The sequence below is a fragment of the Neopelma chrysocephalum genome, unplaced genomic scaffold (assembly GCF_003984885.1).
Source record: "Neopelma chrysocephalum unplaced genomic scaffold, ASM398488v2 Primary Assembly neopelma1_94, whole genome shotgun sequence".
Lineage (NCBI taxonomy): Eukaryota > Metazoa > Chordata > Aves > Passeriformes > Pipridae > Neopelma > Neopelma chrysocephalum.
The window spans coordinates 1,250,337-1,266,339 of record NW_020897756.1 but is presented as its reverse complement, the minus strand read 5'-3'; the positions used below and the strand labels follow the sequence as shown (position 1 = coordinate 1,266,339).

Genomic DNA, 16,003 nt, shown 5'->3' with positions numbered 1-16,003 from the left:
GCTGCTCTGGGCCCTTGGGGTCAGGCAGGAGGAGCCCTTGGAGAGAGCCAGCTGTGGTGCTGGAGTGCCTGTGTCTGACCCGGCAGGTTTGGGGGTCCCTTGGGAGGGTTCACTTTCTTTCCAGCCTCTGGAGCCACTGTTTCACTCTAAATAAGAGTTTGATAGAGGTTGTTGCCTCTGGTCTTCTGTGAAACCAAAAGCCAGGAATGTGCTGGTTGCCATGTGGCCGCATTTGAATTACTCAAGCTCTAACTTCCCAACTAGTTACTCCCTTCAGAACCACCAGGCATGTTGAGGCAGCAGATTTGGGCTTTATTGAAGAACCCACTGATAGTAATAACCAAAGGCCAAAATCTCCTCCTAATGAGCAACTTCCACATTGGAAGCATAACAGGGAAACATTCCCTGCATCCCTGTGTTTGCTCCCGTTCATCCTGTGTTGGAGTAGTTTCTTTAAAGGCCTTTTGGCAAAGGAACTTTATCAAATTTCCAGGAAAAATTAAATCAGCAAGAAAGTATGTGGATAAAGGGTGTGGAGCTGAGTCCTCCAAAGCACTTCACGTGTGTGACATGACTCCACTTTATAAAATCCACTTTTTCTCTTCCCCACTGTGGTTACTCACACTTAACTCACTGTTCCTGCTCTTAGTAGCAGTTCCTACCTGTTTGCTCAGTGCAAAAGTTACACTGGACCCACAGAGGTTTAATGAATTTCTCTGACCTCTGCACTCCTTCAAACACCAATCTCGGGCTGCATTCAAGTCCTCTGGGACTAAAGGAGCTTTAGGCAAGAAATAACTAAGCTACTGTTCATAGTAGTTTATCCTGGAATTCCTTCTCATCGTGGTGAGTTTTTTGAGCCTCATATTTTGTTACTGCTCACTTAGCAGCTTTGTTTTATAACTTTCTTCTGATGCTTCATGCTAGGACAGGACTTTCCCTGTGCCTGTAGAGCTCTAGCACATTATCCAAGGAGAGCACAGATGCAGAAGGAAAACCATGGAGTGCCTTGGTGATGTATCTTCTCTAAGCTGTGTGTTACTTTTGATTTTCTACTTCCTTGGATATGCAGTAGGAAAGGTAGCTTTTATTAATTTGGCTTTTTATTTCTCACGTATTTTCTGTTTTGCTTTATTCAGTTTTATATTTAATATCCCAGAGTTTGAGCATTTGTTTCCTCATTTTGATGCAAACTTAACTTTGAAAGCAGTATCTTTTATTCAAAATAGCTGCACTCACCCACCTGTTTAATCACACAAACACTTTCTGAAATGTTTTTGACAGGTCTTTTGATTTTATTGGGAGTATCCAATCCAGTGTTTGCCAATGGCTTTTATGCCACTTAACAGAATTTAAAACCTGAGCAGGAAGGATGCAATGGGTACGGATTTGGTGCAAGTATGAACTAATCTTCAAACATACTGGAGTTTACTGTCCTAAAACACAGTCACCTGAGGAAAAATGTAATGGTACCTACTGCAGACTGTCAGGGAATTGTTTGAGTGCAAGGAGGAATGATTTCAGAGGCCTTAATGCATGTTTGCATGTCACTGTATTTCCAGCCTGGTGGTGTTAATGGTATTGGAGCTCCTGCCTTTGTTAGCCCAGCTCTGAGTCACCCTCGGTGCACTTGAGCACTGTCTTTGAGAAGCATCTTCCATTCTGGGCCCAAAATCAAGAAACTAACTTCTCAACAAAAGAGCATCTTGACCTGCTGTTGGACAGGTTTATTTAGAACAACTTTTATTTCCTGCTAATGGAGGGAAAGCAGACCCCGTCCTGATGTTATTTACATTTCTGAAGACATAATTATTACACAAACAATAGGAGAATTGGGATGGCAGGGAGGAAGTAGCTGTATGACATCACTGGGTAAATAACTTACTCCTTTGGAAACATTTACAGTCGTATCTGATCAAAGTGGAGTTCAGAGCCATGGGGTGGCACTCAACGGAATGTTGAGTTAAAACGTAGTGACAGCCCAATCTGATGCACAGAGATCTCCTTGAACTCTCACAGAGCTGTAGCTTCAGTTTGAACACCTCAAGGCTGAGCATTAACCACAGCTGAGGTTTTTAGAGCTCAGTTTTGCTGCCAGGGCTCTGTGTCAGGGAGTGAGGCAGCAGCAGCCCACGGCAGTGTTTCTGCTGGGTGGGAGACGTGTGGGTTCATGTCTCACCTCACTCTGATCTGAGCTGTGTGTGTGGTTGTGCCATCAGCATGTATTTAGAGGAGCCTGTAATCAATTTACTAAGTTGCCTAAAGGTGCCTTTTGGTGGCCTCATGTTTGTTAATCAGGCCCTCAAACAGAATGATGACTTGGCAGAAATTTTGCTACACTTTGTGATTTGAAAGCCTTAATTAGCAGATAGAATGTCCCCAGGATTACAAGTGCATGGGTTGTTTTAGTCTGTGTGTAAAGCAGCCTGAGGTTAAACCATGGAAGTGGGTTTTTCTGATTCACTACGGAGCAGTATTTAGAGAGGGGAGTTAAATTGTAAAGACTGAAGGAAATTAAGTAGTGCATCATCACTGCATTCCTTTGATCACGTCTGAGGAGTGTATGCATCAGTTTGCAGCTCACATCTGGCAATGTCTTCACTGCTGTGAAGGGCTCACTGTACATCAGGTCCACGAGCTCTGAATTATTCTAGACAGAAGGAGAAGGAAAACAGAATTATGAGAAAACTTTGGGAGGATGTACAGAAGTTTTTTCATCCTTTGGAGGCTTTTCCTGACTGACCTTATTTGTGGAAAAGTAACCAAGTCAAGAACGGCAAGAGATGCTGGAATGCCATGTTCTCCCAGCTGAATCCATAGGCATGATTTATGTAGAGTTCTGATCTTCCCATCCCCAGCCCCTCTTTTGTTTAGTGTGCACACAGGTCTCTCCACACCCCTTTTTATTGTGCTGGCAGCATTGGACAGGCTTAATTTCTGTGGGACAGGGGAGTAAGATGAGGTTGCTTCACACAGGACAACTGATGTTTGTACAAGTGAAGGTGTTCCCAAGGATGGACTGTTTGCTGGTTCTCAGTCCTCCAGGGCTGGCAAGATTTAGAGTGTAATTCAAGTTCCAGGTGACTGCTTTCAGGAATGAGGGGTACAGAAAGCAGTAAAACTTCAGTGAAGGGAAAACCTGAAACTCCCAAGTATCTAGAGGCAGGTGTTGCTCCTGGGAGAAGACTTTTATCTGCCTTTACCCTGGCTTAGACGTTCAGGCACGCTGTCTCAGATTTATAAGGCTGCTCGGGGTTGCTGCAAGCCTGTTCCCAGGCATCCACATGCAGCTTCACAGCACTTGAGAAGGTATTTGACAAAATTGATTGGGAGTTTTTTCCCCTGAAATTGCACCTTTTTTCATGGACAGCGGTGGGGGCTGGTGTCGCTGAAGGAGAGCCTGCAAACCTTGAGCAGTGCAGCAGTGTGTATGTACTGGATGGAGCAGGGAATGCTACTCACCAGAGCGTAGGGAGATGGAAAAGGCAGAAGTATTTACATGAGCTTAGCCAGGGTGCTGGGAAAGCCTTCTAACCGACTGCTGTCCATGTCCTGAGGCCTGCCAAGGAAGAGGACAGGGATGGTGTAATTGGGATCAAGAGAGAAATTATTTTTCCACTGCTGCTTTACTGCATGATGAGGTTGAGAAGACCACTGTGTGTGGTGTGGGCTGGCTCAGCACAGGCTGCTCCTTATCTGCACCCTGCTTGGGCTCAGGTAAGAGGTTTATTCTTTCCCTGACTGTACCTGAAATGATACTTAATCCCATAGCTTCACATCTGGAATCCAGGCAGCAATAAGGACCTTGTCGTATTCCTGCAGTGAGCTGATAATGAACTGATTCCCACCTACCTCTGGTTCTGCAGGATGGCTCCCAGGAAGTCCCTCAGGACCATGTGGTGCTGGTAGCTGCTGTCCATCAGGATGCTGTCAGACTGGCGCCTTGTCAGGAACTCCTGCACCCCTTCTCCTGGGCTGCTCCCGCTGCCTCTGTTAGGTGAAGATGAGAAACATCTTTGTTTTGGAGATGCTTTTTTGTCCCTTGCTCCAGGTTTGGCTCAGGCTGAGCAGCACAGTAAGGGAACCTGCTGGGTCTGACCCTAGGGCCACTCTGCTTCATTTCAGTAAGGATTGGTCACTGTATTTGCTCCTCTGTTAGAAGATGGATTGGAGCTGGCTCATATCTAACCAGTTGGTCTTAGTGGCAGTCAGTGATCCATCCAGCCAGAGGTACTGGAGAGGCTGCCTTCTGTGTTTAAACCAGGCCAGGGATAACTGTTTCCTACCAGTGAATGATCATTGCAACTATTATTTACAAATATTATTGCTTGTTGATATTACAGTAGAACTCACAGCTGATCTGATGCTTACAGCCTTGGAGGAAAAGATTAATTAGGCTGCTTAATGACAGCTGTGATTAGGAGGGATCCAAGATGTAGGGATGCAGGATGCCCTTCAGGATGTGGAACAGCAGGAGAGATTGTTTGTCTTGCAGTGGAAGGCAGCTATTTCTGCTACAATCATGAAAGAAACTGCCACGTGTAATAAACAAACCACAAGCCCTGGGCCAGCAGGATGGGCTTACCCGAGCCGTTTGCCAATGATGGTCTGTAGGAATTTGCGGGCGGAAACCTGCCCCAGGAATTTCCGGTAGTTGTCGGTGAATATGGCATCAGCATGGCGCTGCATCCTAGGGGAGAAAGGCAGGCACAGTGTGCTCTCTGAGCCAGCAGTGAACCCTCCAGGTGAGAAATAACACACTGGGTGTAACAGTGCTGATAGCAGGGGCAGGTAACCGCAGCAAACACCTTCTGGTGTTGGACTGTGCTAATGTTGCGGGGTAACGGGATTTGAGGGACCTCAGTCCTGACATGGAGGCAGCAGGCAAAATAAAATGTCTGTTAATCAGAGTCCACACTAAAACAAGTAAGGAGGAGTGCCTGCAAACCAAAGGTGAGGTCAGAGAACCAGTGGAAAGGAGGAGGAGAACCGAAGGCTGGGAGAGGGCAGAGCTGAGCTGGGACATTCCCATGCTCTGTCTCCTGGGAGAATGGTGTCTGGGACAGAATGACAGGATCCTCCAGCAGGTCTCTAGCCTGTGGTTAGACCCAGACTCCAGAAAATCCACAGATAAGGGAAGCACGAGCCACTTGACTGGTCCTGCTGTTGTAAGGACGAGTCCCCTGTCCACTTTGTGGTGCTGTTGGGACTGACTGACCTGCTGCTCTGCTCCTGGGCTGGGGGGAGGTTGTAACCAGCACACTCCACAACAGCAGGGCTGACAGGTGAGGTACAAACCTTTTCTCAGTGGGGTCTGCTAACAAACCCTCCTCCTCCTGTTCCTCTGCCGAGGGGTTCTGGCTCTGCAGTGGGCTGCTGTGCTGGAGCTGGAAGCTCGTGGCCTTGCCAGCAACTGGCCCTGGACTGTACCTGCAAGACAAAGCCCAGGCATACTGTGAGGTGTGCTCAGTTGCCAGTTGGGGCTCAGTCTTCTTGACCATTATTCCCTGTTCTCCTGCTTTTTTCTTTCTCCTTTTGCCATCCCATCTTATCACTAACGCAAGTATTGTCTATCACTCTCTCCAGCTAGAAACTGCCCTGAAGCTCTTTCAGCAATGAAAAGATGATTGATAATGCTCCCTCTAACTCACTTCCCCCTCTCTGAGCTCCCAGCATCCCTGAGCAAAATTCCAGTGATTGTGGTATCATTGTGCCAGGGCCTTGGGACAAGGCCAAACCATCTTCTATGGGACGTGTCAAATCCACACTGGAGAAGCCAACGCTCGATTTTGTGCTTCCGTCAATTTGTAGGGGTAGAAAGAAATATTACAACTTCTAAGAGGTGACAAGGAAATACCTGAAATATTAATAGACAGCTGCTGAGGTTGTGTACTAGAACAGTTCTGACTTCAATGCAGGTGCCCTGCAGCCACAAATTTTAATCAGTGGTGGAGCTGGTGGTGCTGCCTCCTCTGGAGATTGCCAGATTTCCCTTTATAGAACCCAGCATCCTATTCTAAAACCAGCTGTTTGGGCTAAAATATTCCATCAGGTGCCTGTCCCTTTGGAAACCACTCCCAGGCTAGCAGTGTACCCAAAAAATTAAGACAGGGCAAAGAAATAGGCCTAGCAACACATTTAGAGTTCATCTGGCTTTCAGAAGTGCTGGCAACCTTAATTTGGCACGTGCTTATTTTGCACAAGGTCAGGGATGAGGCAGGGAGTGATAGTGTGGATAAAGCACTCAGCACTTACCTGAGAGCTGGGTAGAGAGGAGAGGAGATGGAGCATGCAACTAAATGCAGGAACAGGAGCAGGGTGGCCTTATCCAGCATCTTCCACCACTTGGAGTCACCTAAAACACAGAGCGGTCTGAGGGCAGTGAGGTGCTCTGGGCCAGGAGAAGAGGCCAAGTACCACCTTTAAGTTCTCAGTCCCCCTGCTCACTTTTTGGCACAAAGGGCCTGGAAATTTGCCTCTGTTTGTGGTTGGGGTGTTTCCCAGTGCAGAGGTTTCTTGGCTTGGCAGTGTTCCCCAGGGAGTGCAGTGCCTGGAGGCAGTGGCTGTGTCTCCTTGGGCCAGGAGGCAGGGCTGAGCAGAAGGGTTTAACACCGTGGGACCCCCGATGGACTGCTGTAGTTGAAGGAGAGCTCTCTTGGGCTGGGGTGAGCTCCAGGGACCACTGCAGGGGCTGTAAAAGCCCCTGGATGGAGGGCAGCAGTTAGCAGGGACCGGAAAGGAACCACTGCCTGCACAGGACCATCTGCAGCCAGCCCCTGGGACCTCTCCTGCCCTCGACTCTCCCAGGGACGTGTGTCTGCTCACACGGCTCTACCTGTGTGGCACAGCTCCACACCTAAGAGCTGACTGGGCTGCCTCCAGCCAGAGACTGGGAGAAACAGGGAAACCCAAATAAAACTCCTGGGCAGAGGGGTAATACTGGCAAAGCCATTTATCAGAGGTAAGTGCTGAGCTTGGTTTGCTGAACAAAACTCATTGTCAGGCTTGAGTGGAGAGGGGACCAGATTGAAATATGTCCCTGTGGGGGGGATGAACTGCCACCCTCGAGGCACCTACGCAGCTCTGAGCACGGGCTTTGGTGGCAGGTGGGATGGGCTGAGCCGTGTGTGCAGCCCCGGCTGCGGTGCTTCGTTCCTGGGGTTGGCTGAAGAGCTGCGAATGACTCAGGACAGAGTCACCTGAGGTCACGCACCCGGGGAGCTGAATGCTGTGCTTTTGTCCTTGGAAGCCAGGGACAGTAGGAAGGTATTTCAGTGAATGCTGCTGTTCCTGAGTTTTGACAGAAAGCGATTGATCTTCTGCTCAAAAAAGATTCTTTAAGAATGTGGATAGAAACCTTTAAAATACCAAGTTTCCCTGTTCCCTGTCTTACTTTACGCAAGAAAAGAGCAGAAAGATGTTTGATCTCCATAAAAGGGGGAAAAAAAACCTTCCAAAGGTATAACAATACTTCCTTGCAAAAGGAGCAGCTTCCAAATGGAAAGGGTTTGGTTGGGCTTCTGACTGCCCAAGTGAACTTTCCAAGGAGTGGGTTTTCCTGAGGGGGGGTCTTTCTGATGGAGAACATCAGCAGTGAGCTCTGCTTTACTGCTCAGACAGAGCAGATCAACATAGAGAGGAGGACACTCATTAAGGACTTTCAAGTGGGTCCAATCTTGACACTGTGGAAGTTAATAATAGAATTAGTGGCAGTGTCAGAAGCCCTTGCATGGGAAAAGGTGTTGCACTAAGAAATGAGGTTTCTTAACCCAAACTCATTCTCAGCCCAGTCTGTTTCCAGCTGCTTGTGCTCCCAGCAAGGGACCAGCAGCTTCCCCATCAGTTCCCCTGGGAGCACCACAGTAGCTCCTGACTCCTGCAGAGCTTCTTGTGCTCGTGGATGGCGTCTCCTACTCCTGGTCTATAACTGAATCATTTTGGCCCCTCAGAGAGCCAAGGAATACTTAAAAGAAGGAAAAAAGGGACTTTGAGAGATTTACAGGGCTTCTGCCTTTAGAGCAAATTTACTGCTTCCCTTTTTTTTCCTTTTTCATTTGAACTTGGAAAAGCATGCCTTTTCTGTGCCTCTCCCCGAGTATCTTAAAGGCAAATCCCAAGTCAGATCTTTCTAGATAGAGGAAATTATCTAAAGCATGTCGGGGGTACCAGGAGACTGTGGCACCAGCATCTAGAGAAAGGGCCAACCAGGAGATTTGATCAGTACCAGGGAAGCTACTGTGTGAGCTGAGAAGTTAAGTGCCAGTGTAAATGCAAACCTTGCCCAGATGCTCTTCCTAGCATACAGCCCTGATTGGCACTTTCTTTCTGTCTCTGGTTTCCCTTCTTTGAATGTTTGGGCTTTCTCCAGAATCACTTTTTGAACCTTTGGGGTATTTTTTTTCTTTCCCTATTAATAGCTTCTTTGCAATTTTGTTTGTTCGTCTCTGGCTTTGCCCTTTTTCCCCTGTCTTGCTTTGCCTTCTCTCCCTTAGCTACAACCTGCTTCTCATTCAGCTTTTTGGGTATGTCTGTCTCCCTTTTTCCCTTGGGAATAAATCTGAAATTAAAGTCCTACACCCCTTCCCAGAAGTGTCTGCTGTTTCAGAGGAGAAGCTGGGGAATTGAAGTGTCACTCTGCATGGAGGCAGCTTGACAGCTCTACAAAACATTGTCACCCTCAAAATTCTCTGGAGGTGAGGGACAGCTCACTTTACATTCTGGCAGTACGTGGAAAAATGATTAATAAATAAATTCCCCTTGAGCTTTTAGTGCCATTCCTGCAGATGAAGCATAAAAGCTTCGTTCCATCCTGTGCAGTGGGAACAGCAGCACTGTGACAGTGATGCTGGAGAGATGGGTATCTCTTACCACTTCTGATACCTTAACCTAAGCTGTATGAAAAATACCCCTATGTAGATGAAATGAAGCTTTTGCCATGCCTGCTGTTTTATAAAGCTGAGACTTTTATACTCTGAAATGCTACAGTAGAAAAGCAGAAATCCTTTTCAGTCCCTCCCTCTGCCTCGTTGTTTGGCTTCACGTTACCTGTAACACACTGTTGTGTTTCTCCTCACACTTGGCTTTGGCTCAAACACAGTTTCATTGCTGGGTGAGTAAAACACTGTTCATTTTGCCAGGGAAAAAGGAACTCACATCAGTATAGCAAAAGAGAAAAACTGTGCTACAGCTGGTAAACATCTAACATGTTTTTACAAAGCTTATCTGTAGTATCATTCTATTGATTTGCATTTATCCTGCAGTTCAATTATTGTTTCTTTCTATGACTTGGTTCAAAAACATCTTGGTACAAAACTTGGTATGGTACAAAGGCTTTTGTACATGGCAAAGCTAATTCCTGGTGCCAGCTTTGATTGCATTTCAGTACAATTTAATTGTCTCCAACTTCCAAATAGGCATTATCTTGTTAAACACAGAGAGAGAGACTCCCACTTACCGTTCCCGTGGAAAACAAGCACTTCCTAGATCAGCTCCTGCCCAGGTGTTCCTTCCCCTGTTGCAAACACAACTTCTCCTCTGGAGCTGCCTCTGTGAGCCTGCAGGGTCTGTGCCCCGTGCGCGGTGCCGGGCAGGACACGGACTCGTGCTGAGCAGGGAGGACTCTCTCGGATCTCCCCCCAGCTGTCCTCTGGCTGCCAGAGAGGTGCATCTCTGCTTTTTATACCTGTGCTCCCTCAGGAGTCCTGTGGGCTTCCACGCGTCAGAGCATCAATTATCCTCCTGAATTTCAAAGGCTGCGTTTAGCATCCTCTTTTTGTGTGTGTGTGTGCGGGGAGGTGGCAGGGAGAGGGTTATGCCTGTAATCGAGAGTCATTTGCACACTTTCTCTTTATCCCTCAAAGAGTGAAGAGCAAATAAAAACAGCAATAATCTGGCAGAGTGAATGACAAATTCACTTTGAAAGGTAAACTTCTCTTTCCCTTTGCAATTGCGTTTTTTTTCCTTCTACTCCACAGTGAGTGAGTTAACCATTAATGCTTTCTCCCACTGCATGAACAGGAGGGTTTGTCTTTTTGCTATTCTATTTTTCTTTGATTACCAGCCTTTCCCTCCTTCTCCTTTGTTACTCACACCTGCATTAGCGGGGCAGTTCATGCTCCAGTCCCTCGCAAACATCACAGCTTCACATCAAGCACACAAAGCAGCCGGAGAGCCCTCTCCCTTCATGTGCTCTGCAAAAAGGCAGGGGTCTTCCCTGGGGTGCTGCGTGCACTGGCAGCTGTTTTCATTCCTGGAACAAGGTTTATGAAAGCCCCATTAAAAAGAACACGGAGCCCTGGTGCCAAGAAGACCAGGACAGTTCAGAGGAGCTAAAAACGAGGTGTCAGCATGAGCTCCACCTGCCAGATTTTTCATACTGACTTTACAATGCCCAGAATTGATGGGGACCCAGACCCTTCCCATCCCAGGGCTTGTGTGACTCGATGGTGGGAAGGAGTTTCAGCAGGTGAGATGACTCATACCTGCCCAATCATTCACCTTGCACCACAGCACATCACAGCTGTTGGGGGCAGAGAGGGACTGTAGGAAGGACGAGCATCTGGTGTGCACATGGGTGCCTGTGTGTGCAGGGGGTCAGAAGCATCCAGTGCTGGTCTAACTCTCTACCATTGCCCCTCTGCTTCTTGCTGAGGTGAGAAATCAGCACTGTGATTATACCTCGCTTCTTAGCGAAGCAATATCCCTCTGCCAAAACGTGGGCTCCCAGTAAGAGTAATCCCACAGCTGGAAAGGCTGAAGCGAGCTCAGAACACCAAGTTACTCTGGTGTTAAACAGGTCACTCTGTACCTGGACAGATGTGCACCGACACCTTTGGGCTCCCCCCTGCTTTTGAGTACTCCAAAGGCTCACATTCCTTTTGGTATCTAATTAAGATCAGGCCAGAGAAATCACAAAAAAAGATTGAGCAGACCAAAGCAGGAGCTTGATCTGGCCCAGAACTGAGCATCTGACCTGGGCCTGTCTAGTGGAATCCAGAAACAGAATAACAATGTGAAGAGAAGCAAGAACTACTGCCTTCCTCCAGCTGTGAAAGGAAATGCTGCCAGCCTGTTCATGGGGAGAGGATCTGCCATGCAAATCAGGCAGATATATCATCTGTGTCATCCACTGGTGGGCACTGGAGAAGGGGGTTTCTGGGTTGCACAGAGCAGGTTTTCCAAAATCCTTGTCCTGGTGCACACAGCTGCATGCTCTCTGCAACTGGAAAGGGATTTTGTTTGCTTTTTTGAAACAATCTGTCCGTGTTCTCTCGTGTGTGAGGCTGGTTGCACTAATTTTTCAGCATGACTTATTTTTCTTCCACTGTCTTGGTGCTGCACTGGCTGAACAGACGAATTAGACCGTGCTGTTAAACCAGCCAAGAGCTATTTCAAGGTATTATCCTATAGTGCAGTTTTGAGCTCATTCTCCATCCACCTGGTCCCATGCCTTACACAGAGCTGCTGTACAATACCAGGCAGTATCTCTCGGATCAAGGAGAATCAGTCTATAACTGACTTGTTTATAGCTGCCTGCTGCCCAGCTTGGATTAGGAGGGCTGTGATCCATGTTCATATCTCAAGCAAGCTGCTTTCAGAGAAGGCTGAATAAAGCTCCATCATCCCAGGGGTTTCCTTCTGCTGCCTGGGTTGGGTTCATGTCGTGCACAGCTGGATACAGCAAGACTCACAACACCAAGCTCTCTTTATGACTTCAGATTAATTGCGGGAGGCAGCAGAAATTTCTAAAAGCCCTCCAGGCTCTGTCAGGTGTACCCAGCTTAGGAGTTCTGAATTACCATAAATAGAGCAGCTTTTCTGTCCCTGGGATTTCCTGTTGCAGCGTCAGTCAAAACCTTCCTGTCTTCCCAGGACCCAGAAGGGTCATTTGTGGAGCTCCTGCACCAGACTCCATGAGCTCTCCCTCTGGCTGGTGAAGCTGCTTCTGCAGCAGAAACATCTGTGATCCCCACTGCTGCCAGCAGCTCAGCCACAGCATGAGCCCCACCACGGGTGACCTGGCTCCAAACATCCCCGGATGAAGATGCTATGGACTGTGATAGGATGCAGACTTGTTTGGAGCCAGCTTTGCATCCCTCTGTGTTGCAGTGTGTATTTGAGGTAGCAGCTCTCTGTCCTCGGGATCATTTTTTCAGTAGGGCAGTCACACATGTAGAGCTGGTGGCACACAGGTAGAGATGGTGTCACACATGTAGAGCTGGTGTCCCCTGCACGTGCAGGAGGAGGGATCTGGCTGCAGTTCTGTGCTCCCCACAGCCCCAGAGCTCCTCTGGGACTATCAGTGGCGTTTGAAGGCTGAACATACTGGCTGTTTGACAGCATTCCTCATGGGAACTTCATTTGAGGGGTAGTATCAATAATAATTTGGCACAACAGATGAGAAACTTGTTTTGCAACATGAACAGCTTTTTCTCTTTAGAGTATCTCTTGGTTTGTCCCTAGAACTTTCCCAGTTTCCCCCAACCTCCCTCCCTACCACAGCTAGTGCTGTCAGCATCCACTGGCTCCCAAACCAGAGGTATTTAACACTCATTATCTCCCACAGATCACATTAGCAGTGTGCAGCGGGTAACTCTCTTTTTGCCCTCTAAACCTGAGCCTACACCAGTGCAAGCTTGGTGGAATCTACAGCCAGGTATGAGCTGTCACAGGTATCTACTGTAGCTGGAACAGCTGGATTTTGGAGTCACATCCAAGCAGACCTACCCTCCCTACGGTCCTTCGGTGAAGCACATGCCAGTTGCTTTTTTTTCAGTGCCAATCCTTCACTGACAAAAGGACAGAGTTAGGATCCTGAAGCAATTTCCCAGGTATTGATTTCCTCTTAGCTTTACCTCCCCCCGTTTCCATGCCATGCTTTAAAAAATCACCCCTGTCTATTCCAGGTGCACAACATACAGCTTCAGATAAGCTGAGCAGTGTGTGAAAAGGTCCCGCTCACCTTGTGGGCTTGAAACTAATGACAGTCAGAAGTAACTCATCAAATGGCAAAAAAAAATCCCATATTCTCAGCACTCAAAAGCTGTTCTGCACTTTTCCAAAATGGCACAGGTGGTAGCTGTTTGTCCCTAGTTTCTCCAGCCTCCAGCACTCCTGAGAGAGCCACACACAGCTGTTTCCTTTCGTTTTCTTTCACTTGAGAGATGTGGTGTTGCCTAACTTATTGCAAATGCCATAATGGTAAGTTAAACAGAACTGCCTAAGACTGAAAGTTATGGTTTTTTGCCTGGGTTTGCCATCACAGAGGTAGGATGGGACTCATTTTAGTTCAAATATCTTATTCCAAGTGGCAAAACTAAGGCACATAACAAGTAAGTTGGTCATCAGTCATTTAATTACATTGCCCATTACTGCTGTGCTTAGTAACTTTCATTACTTTCATTCCCAAGTTCTTTGCAAAAAACACAGTCATTATGTGAAGGCAAGCAAACAAAAATGAGATAAGAAAGACAAGATTCAGCCTGTGTGGCCAGTTCCTTCTAAGGAAAACCCAAAACTTATACCCAGCAGGTGTGGTGAGACTTGCCATTAGAAAATCTTGGTTTCTCATCCTTGGAAGGATAAAGTGCTAAGATGTGGATCTTCAGATCCTCCAGGCTCCATCCTTTGAACATCAATAGATTTCCTGGGGAGAATTTTCCCTTTAGGAATTCAAATTGGTAGGAAGCCAAGTACAAACATTTATCAAAATAATCCCAAGGAAGGAGTCCATGTGGGTGAGAGCATAGTTTGCGCTCTGCGAATGAGACTGAAGCAAGAGATCAGATTAAAAACAGACAAAATAAATCAGAAATTCAAAATGTGCAAGAAGTGCTATTGGAAAGGACTGTCTCATGGTGTTAAAAGCCTGCTCGAAAAGCCTATTTAATCTTCAAACATTAACTATCCCTGAGACTGTACAATAGAGCAAATGGCAGCAGCCTGTGAGATGTGCATGTGTCAGGAGGCCCGATGGGCTCTGCAGGTGGGATCCATTTATAGAGCCTGTACCTGTCTGGCTCTGTTTATTCCCCAGCAGAGCTGCTGGAGCATTTCAGCATCGCCCAAGTGAACTGCCAAGAGTTTCAGCCAGGCATCAGCACGTTACACTCAGCTGTAGGCTTGAGAATTCCTAGTTCCTGAATTTCTGGCTCTCGAAATACCATCTCCTTCCTCTTCCAACCCCAGCAGACAGACAGAGCTGAGATGCCAGCATTGAATCTCAGTAATTAAGGAGCCTGTCTTTGGTTCCACCACTCCTATTTCAGTTTGGAAAGGAGCCTTCACTAGAAGGCTGCACAGCACGTTACAGAATCAATGAACAGGGAGAGGCAGCTTCAACCCCTCGAAAAGCTTCTGATAAAAACCAGAATTTAAGTGAGATGTTACTGGCACCAAGAAAGTAAAATGTGGTTTATGGAGAGGGAATGAGGAAGACTGTGTTTCCAATAAGGGCTGAAAAATAAAAGCCGTTGTAAGTAATTTTTTTCCTGGCTGAATACCAGTGTGCATCCTGAGGATGACAAGACCTTGGTGCACAAGGATCTGGCACATGTACAGTGAGTGGTAATAAAGAAGCCTCACTGCAAAGATATGCAGGAAATACTGCAATGCAAAACAAAGAAGAAACACAGAAAGGACTAAAAAAGCCAAGGATTATTTGGATTTGGAGAAAGACTTCTTGCCTGAGCTCTGTCTCTACTTAGAACCAAGCGCTGGCAAAATTGCCATGTCCACTTGAATCAAATTTATCTTTGAAACCCATTCACATCTCATGGACTTTGGAAAAATCTTCCCTTTTTTTTATCAATAGCTTCCTTTTATAGGAAGTCCTTTTGCACAGTCAGGTGCAAGGAGTGGGTCAGTGTGGTGCTGTTGGAAGGCACAGAGGCGCAGTGGGCTGATGGCACCACCTGCTTGTGGCTCCTGGGCTGGGGCACTCCTGACCTGGCCGTGGAGGCTTTGATGGCCTCGGGGCCAGGACAGAGGGGCACAGAATGGGTAGGAGCTACATAAAAGCTGCATGTTTCACCTGCCTATTTCTACCTGGAGTAAATAGTGCCATTTCTGCTGGGGAGAGGAGAAAAGGAATCAAAAGTACAGCGCTGGTTTCCATCCATCAGTGTATTTTCCCCTTTGCTTGCAAACTTTGTACTGCAAAGATCAGAGCCCGTGAGAAGGTGTGTGCTGACAGCAGCACCACCCCATTCAGTGTACTGGTAGTATTGGGAAGAATTTAATCTGTCTTTGATCCATGATGATAGGATCCCTCCTGACAATTTCAAGAATTACTTCTCCCTCTGCAGCATTTTTTTCATCCTAAATAGTGTTTGGAAGCTGAAAGGGCAGAATTTTGGCTGCTTTCCTGAGCTCTGGGGTCATCCCTTAGCCTCTACAGCCACTCACTAGAGGCAGGGAAAGAGCTATTCAAGAGTAATTTTTTTTTTTTTGTATTTTTATTCCAGAAGAGTTTCTGTGTCCCAGTATCTCTAGCCTCTGCCACTCACAGCCATGTGCATCTTCCAGTGGTCTGTAAAGTCTTCTACACTAAAACCCATGAAAGATTCCTGATCCAATTGCTGAAAACCTTTGAAATTGTTTTCATTAGTACTCATTTAATTCAAGTGCTTGGTAACAGCTTAGAAAATCCTTTTATTGCAAATGCCATACCTTATTCCCTCAGTAGATAAATAACTGATTAGGTTTTCACTAAAGTATTTAGGCTCTCTGGTAATCAAGCTCTGCAGCAAAACCAACCTGGCACATCTGATAGTTTAGGGTTAGAAAAAGGGCAAAACAAATCAGATTCTTTAAATACCACAAACGAGAAAACAGAACCCAAGCCATTTTTCCCTTTGTAGGTCATCTTATCAAGGCATCTCCAGTTCAGAGCTGGATACTGGATGGGGCATTAAAAATAAAATCCCTGGCAAGAGCAAAGCCAGAAGCACATCTTAATTGTTGCTGCCAGAGCACGTCAAGGGAGCAGATGAAAACCTTGTGG

General features: G+C 46.9%; 1 protein-coding gene across 2 annotated transcripts; it reads right to left on the bottom strand.

Annotated features, from left to right (window-relative positions):
* Positions 1 to 1,398: 1,398 nt before the first annotated feature.
* Positions 1,399 to 9,671, bottom strand: GHRH (growth hormone releasing hormone). 2 transcript variants are annotated; one of them, XM_027693800.1, is made up of 7 exons: positions 9,455 to 9,671; positions 6,256 to 6,355; positions 5,299 to 5,430; positions 4,586 to 4,690; positions 3,853 to 3,990; positions 3,463 to 3,559; positions 1,399 to 2,650 (listed from the first exon to the last, which is right to left on the bottom strand). In XM_027693800.1, exons 2-6 carry the CDS (start codon positions 6,333 to 6,335, stop codon positions 3,496 to 3,498), a joined length of 519 nt encoding a protein of 172 aa, XP_027549601.1. In that variant the 5' UTR covers positions 6,336 to 6,355; positions 9,455 to 9,671; the 3' UTR covers positions 1,399 to 2,650; positions 3,463 to 3,495. The 2 variants fall into 2 exon arrangements, with proteins under 2 accessions (XP_027549601.1, XP_027549602.1); XM_027693801.1 differs by lacking the exon at positions 9,455 to 9,671 and adding an exon at positions 6,448 to 6,543.
* Positions 9,672 to 16,003: the final 6,332 nt, after the last annotated feature.

Bases quoted from the DNA above. Each gene is read 5' to 3' on its own strand.
- GHRH (XM_027693800.1), bottom strand. From the start codon at position 6,335: ATGCTGGATAAGGCCACCCTGCTCCTGTTCCTGCATTTAGTTGCATGC. The intron at 5,431-6,255 runs GTAAGTGCTGAG...TTTGTCTTGCAG, and splicing joins CCTCTCTACCCAGCTCTCAG to GTACAGTCCAGGGCCAGTTG. The intron at 4,691-5,298 runs GTTTGTACCTCA...TTTCTCCCCTAG, and splicing joins GCAGACCCCACTGAGAAAAG to GATGCAGCGCCATGCTGATG.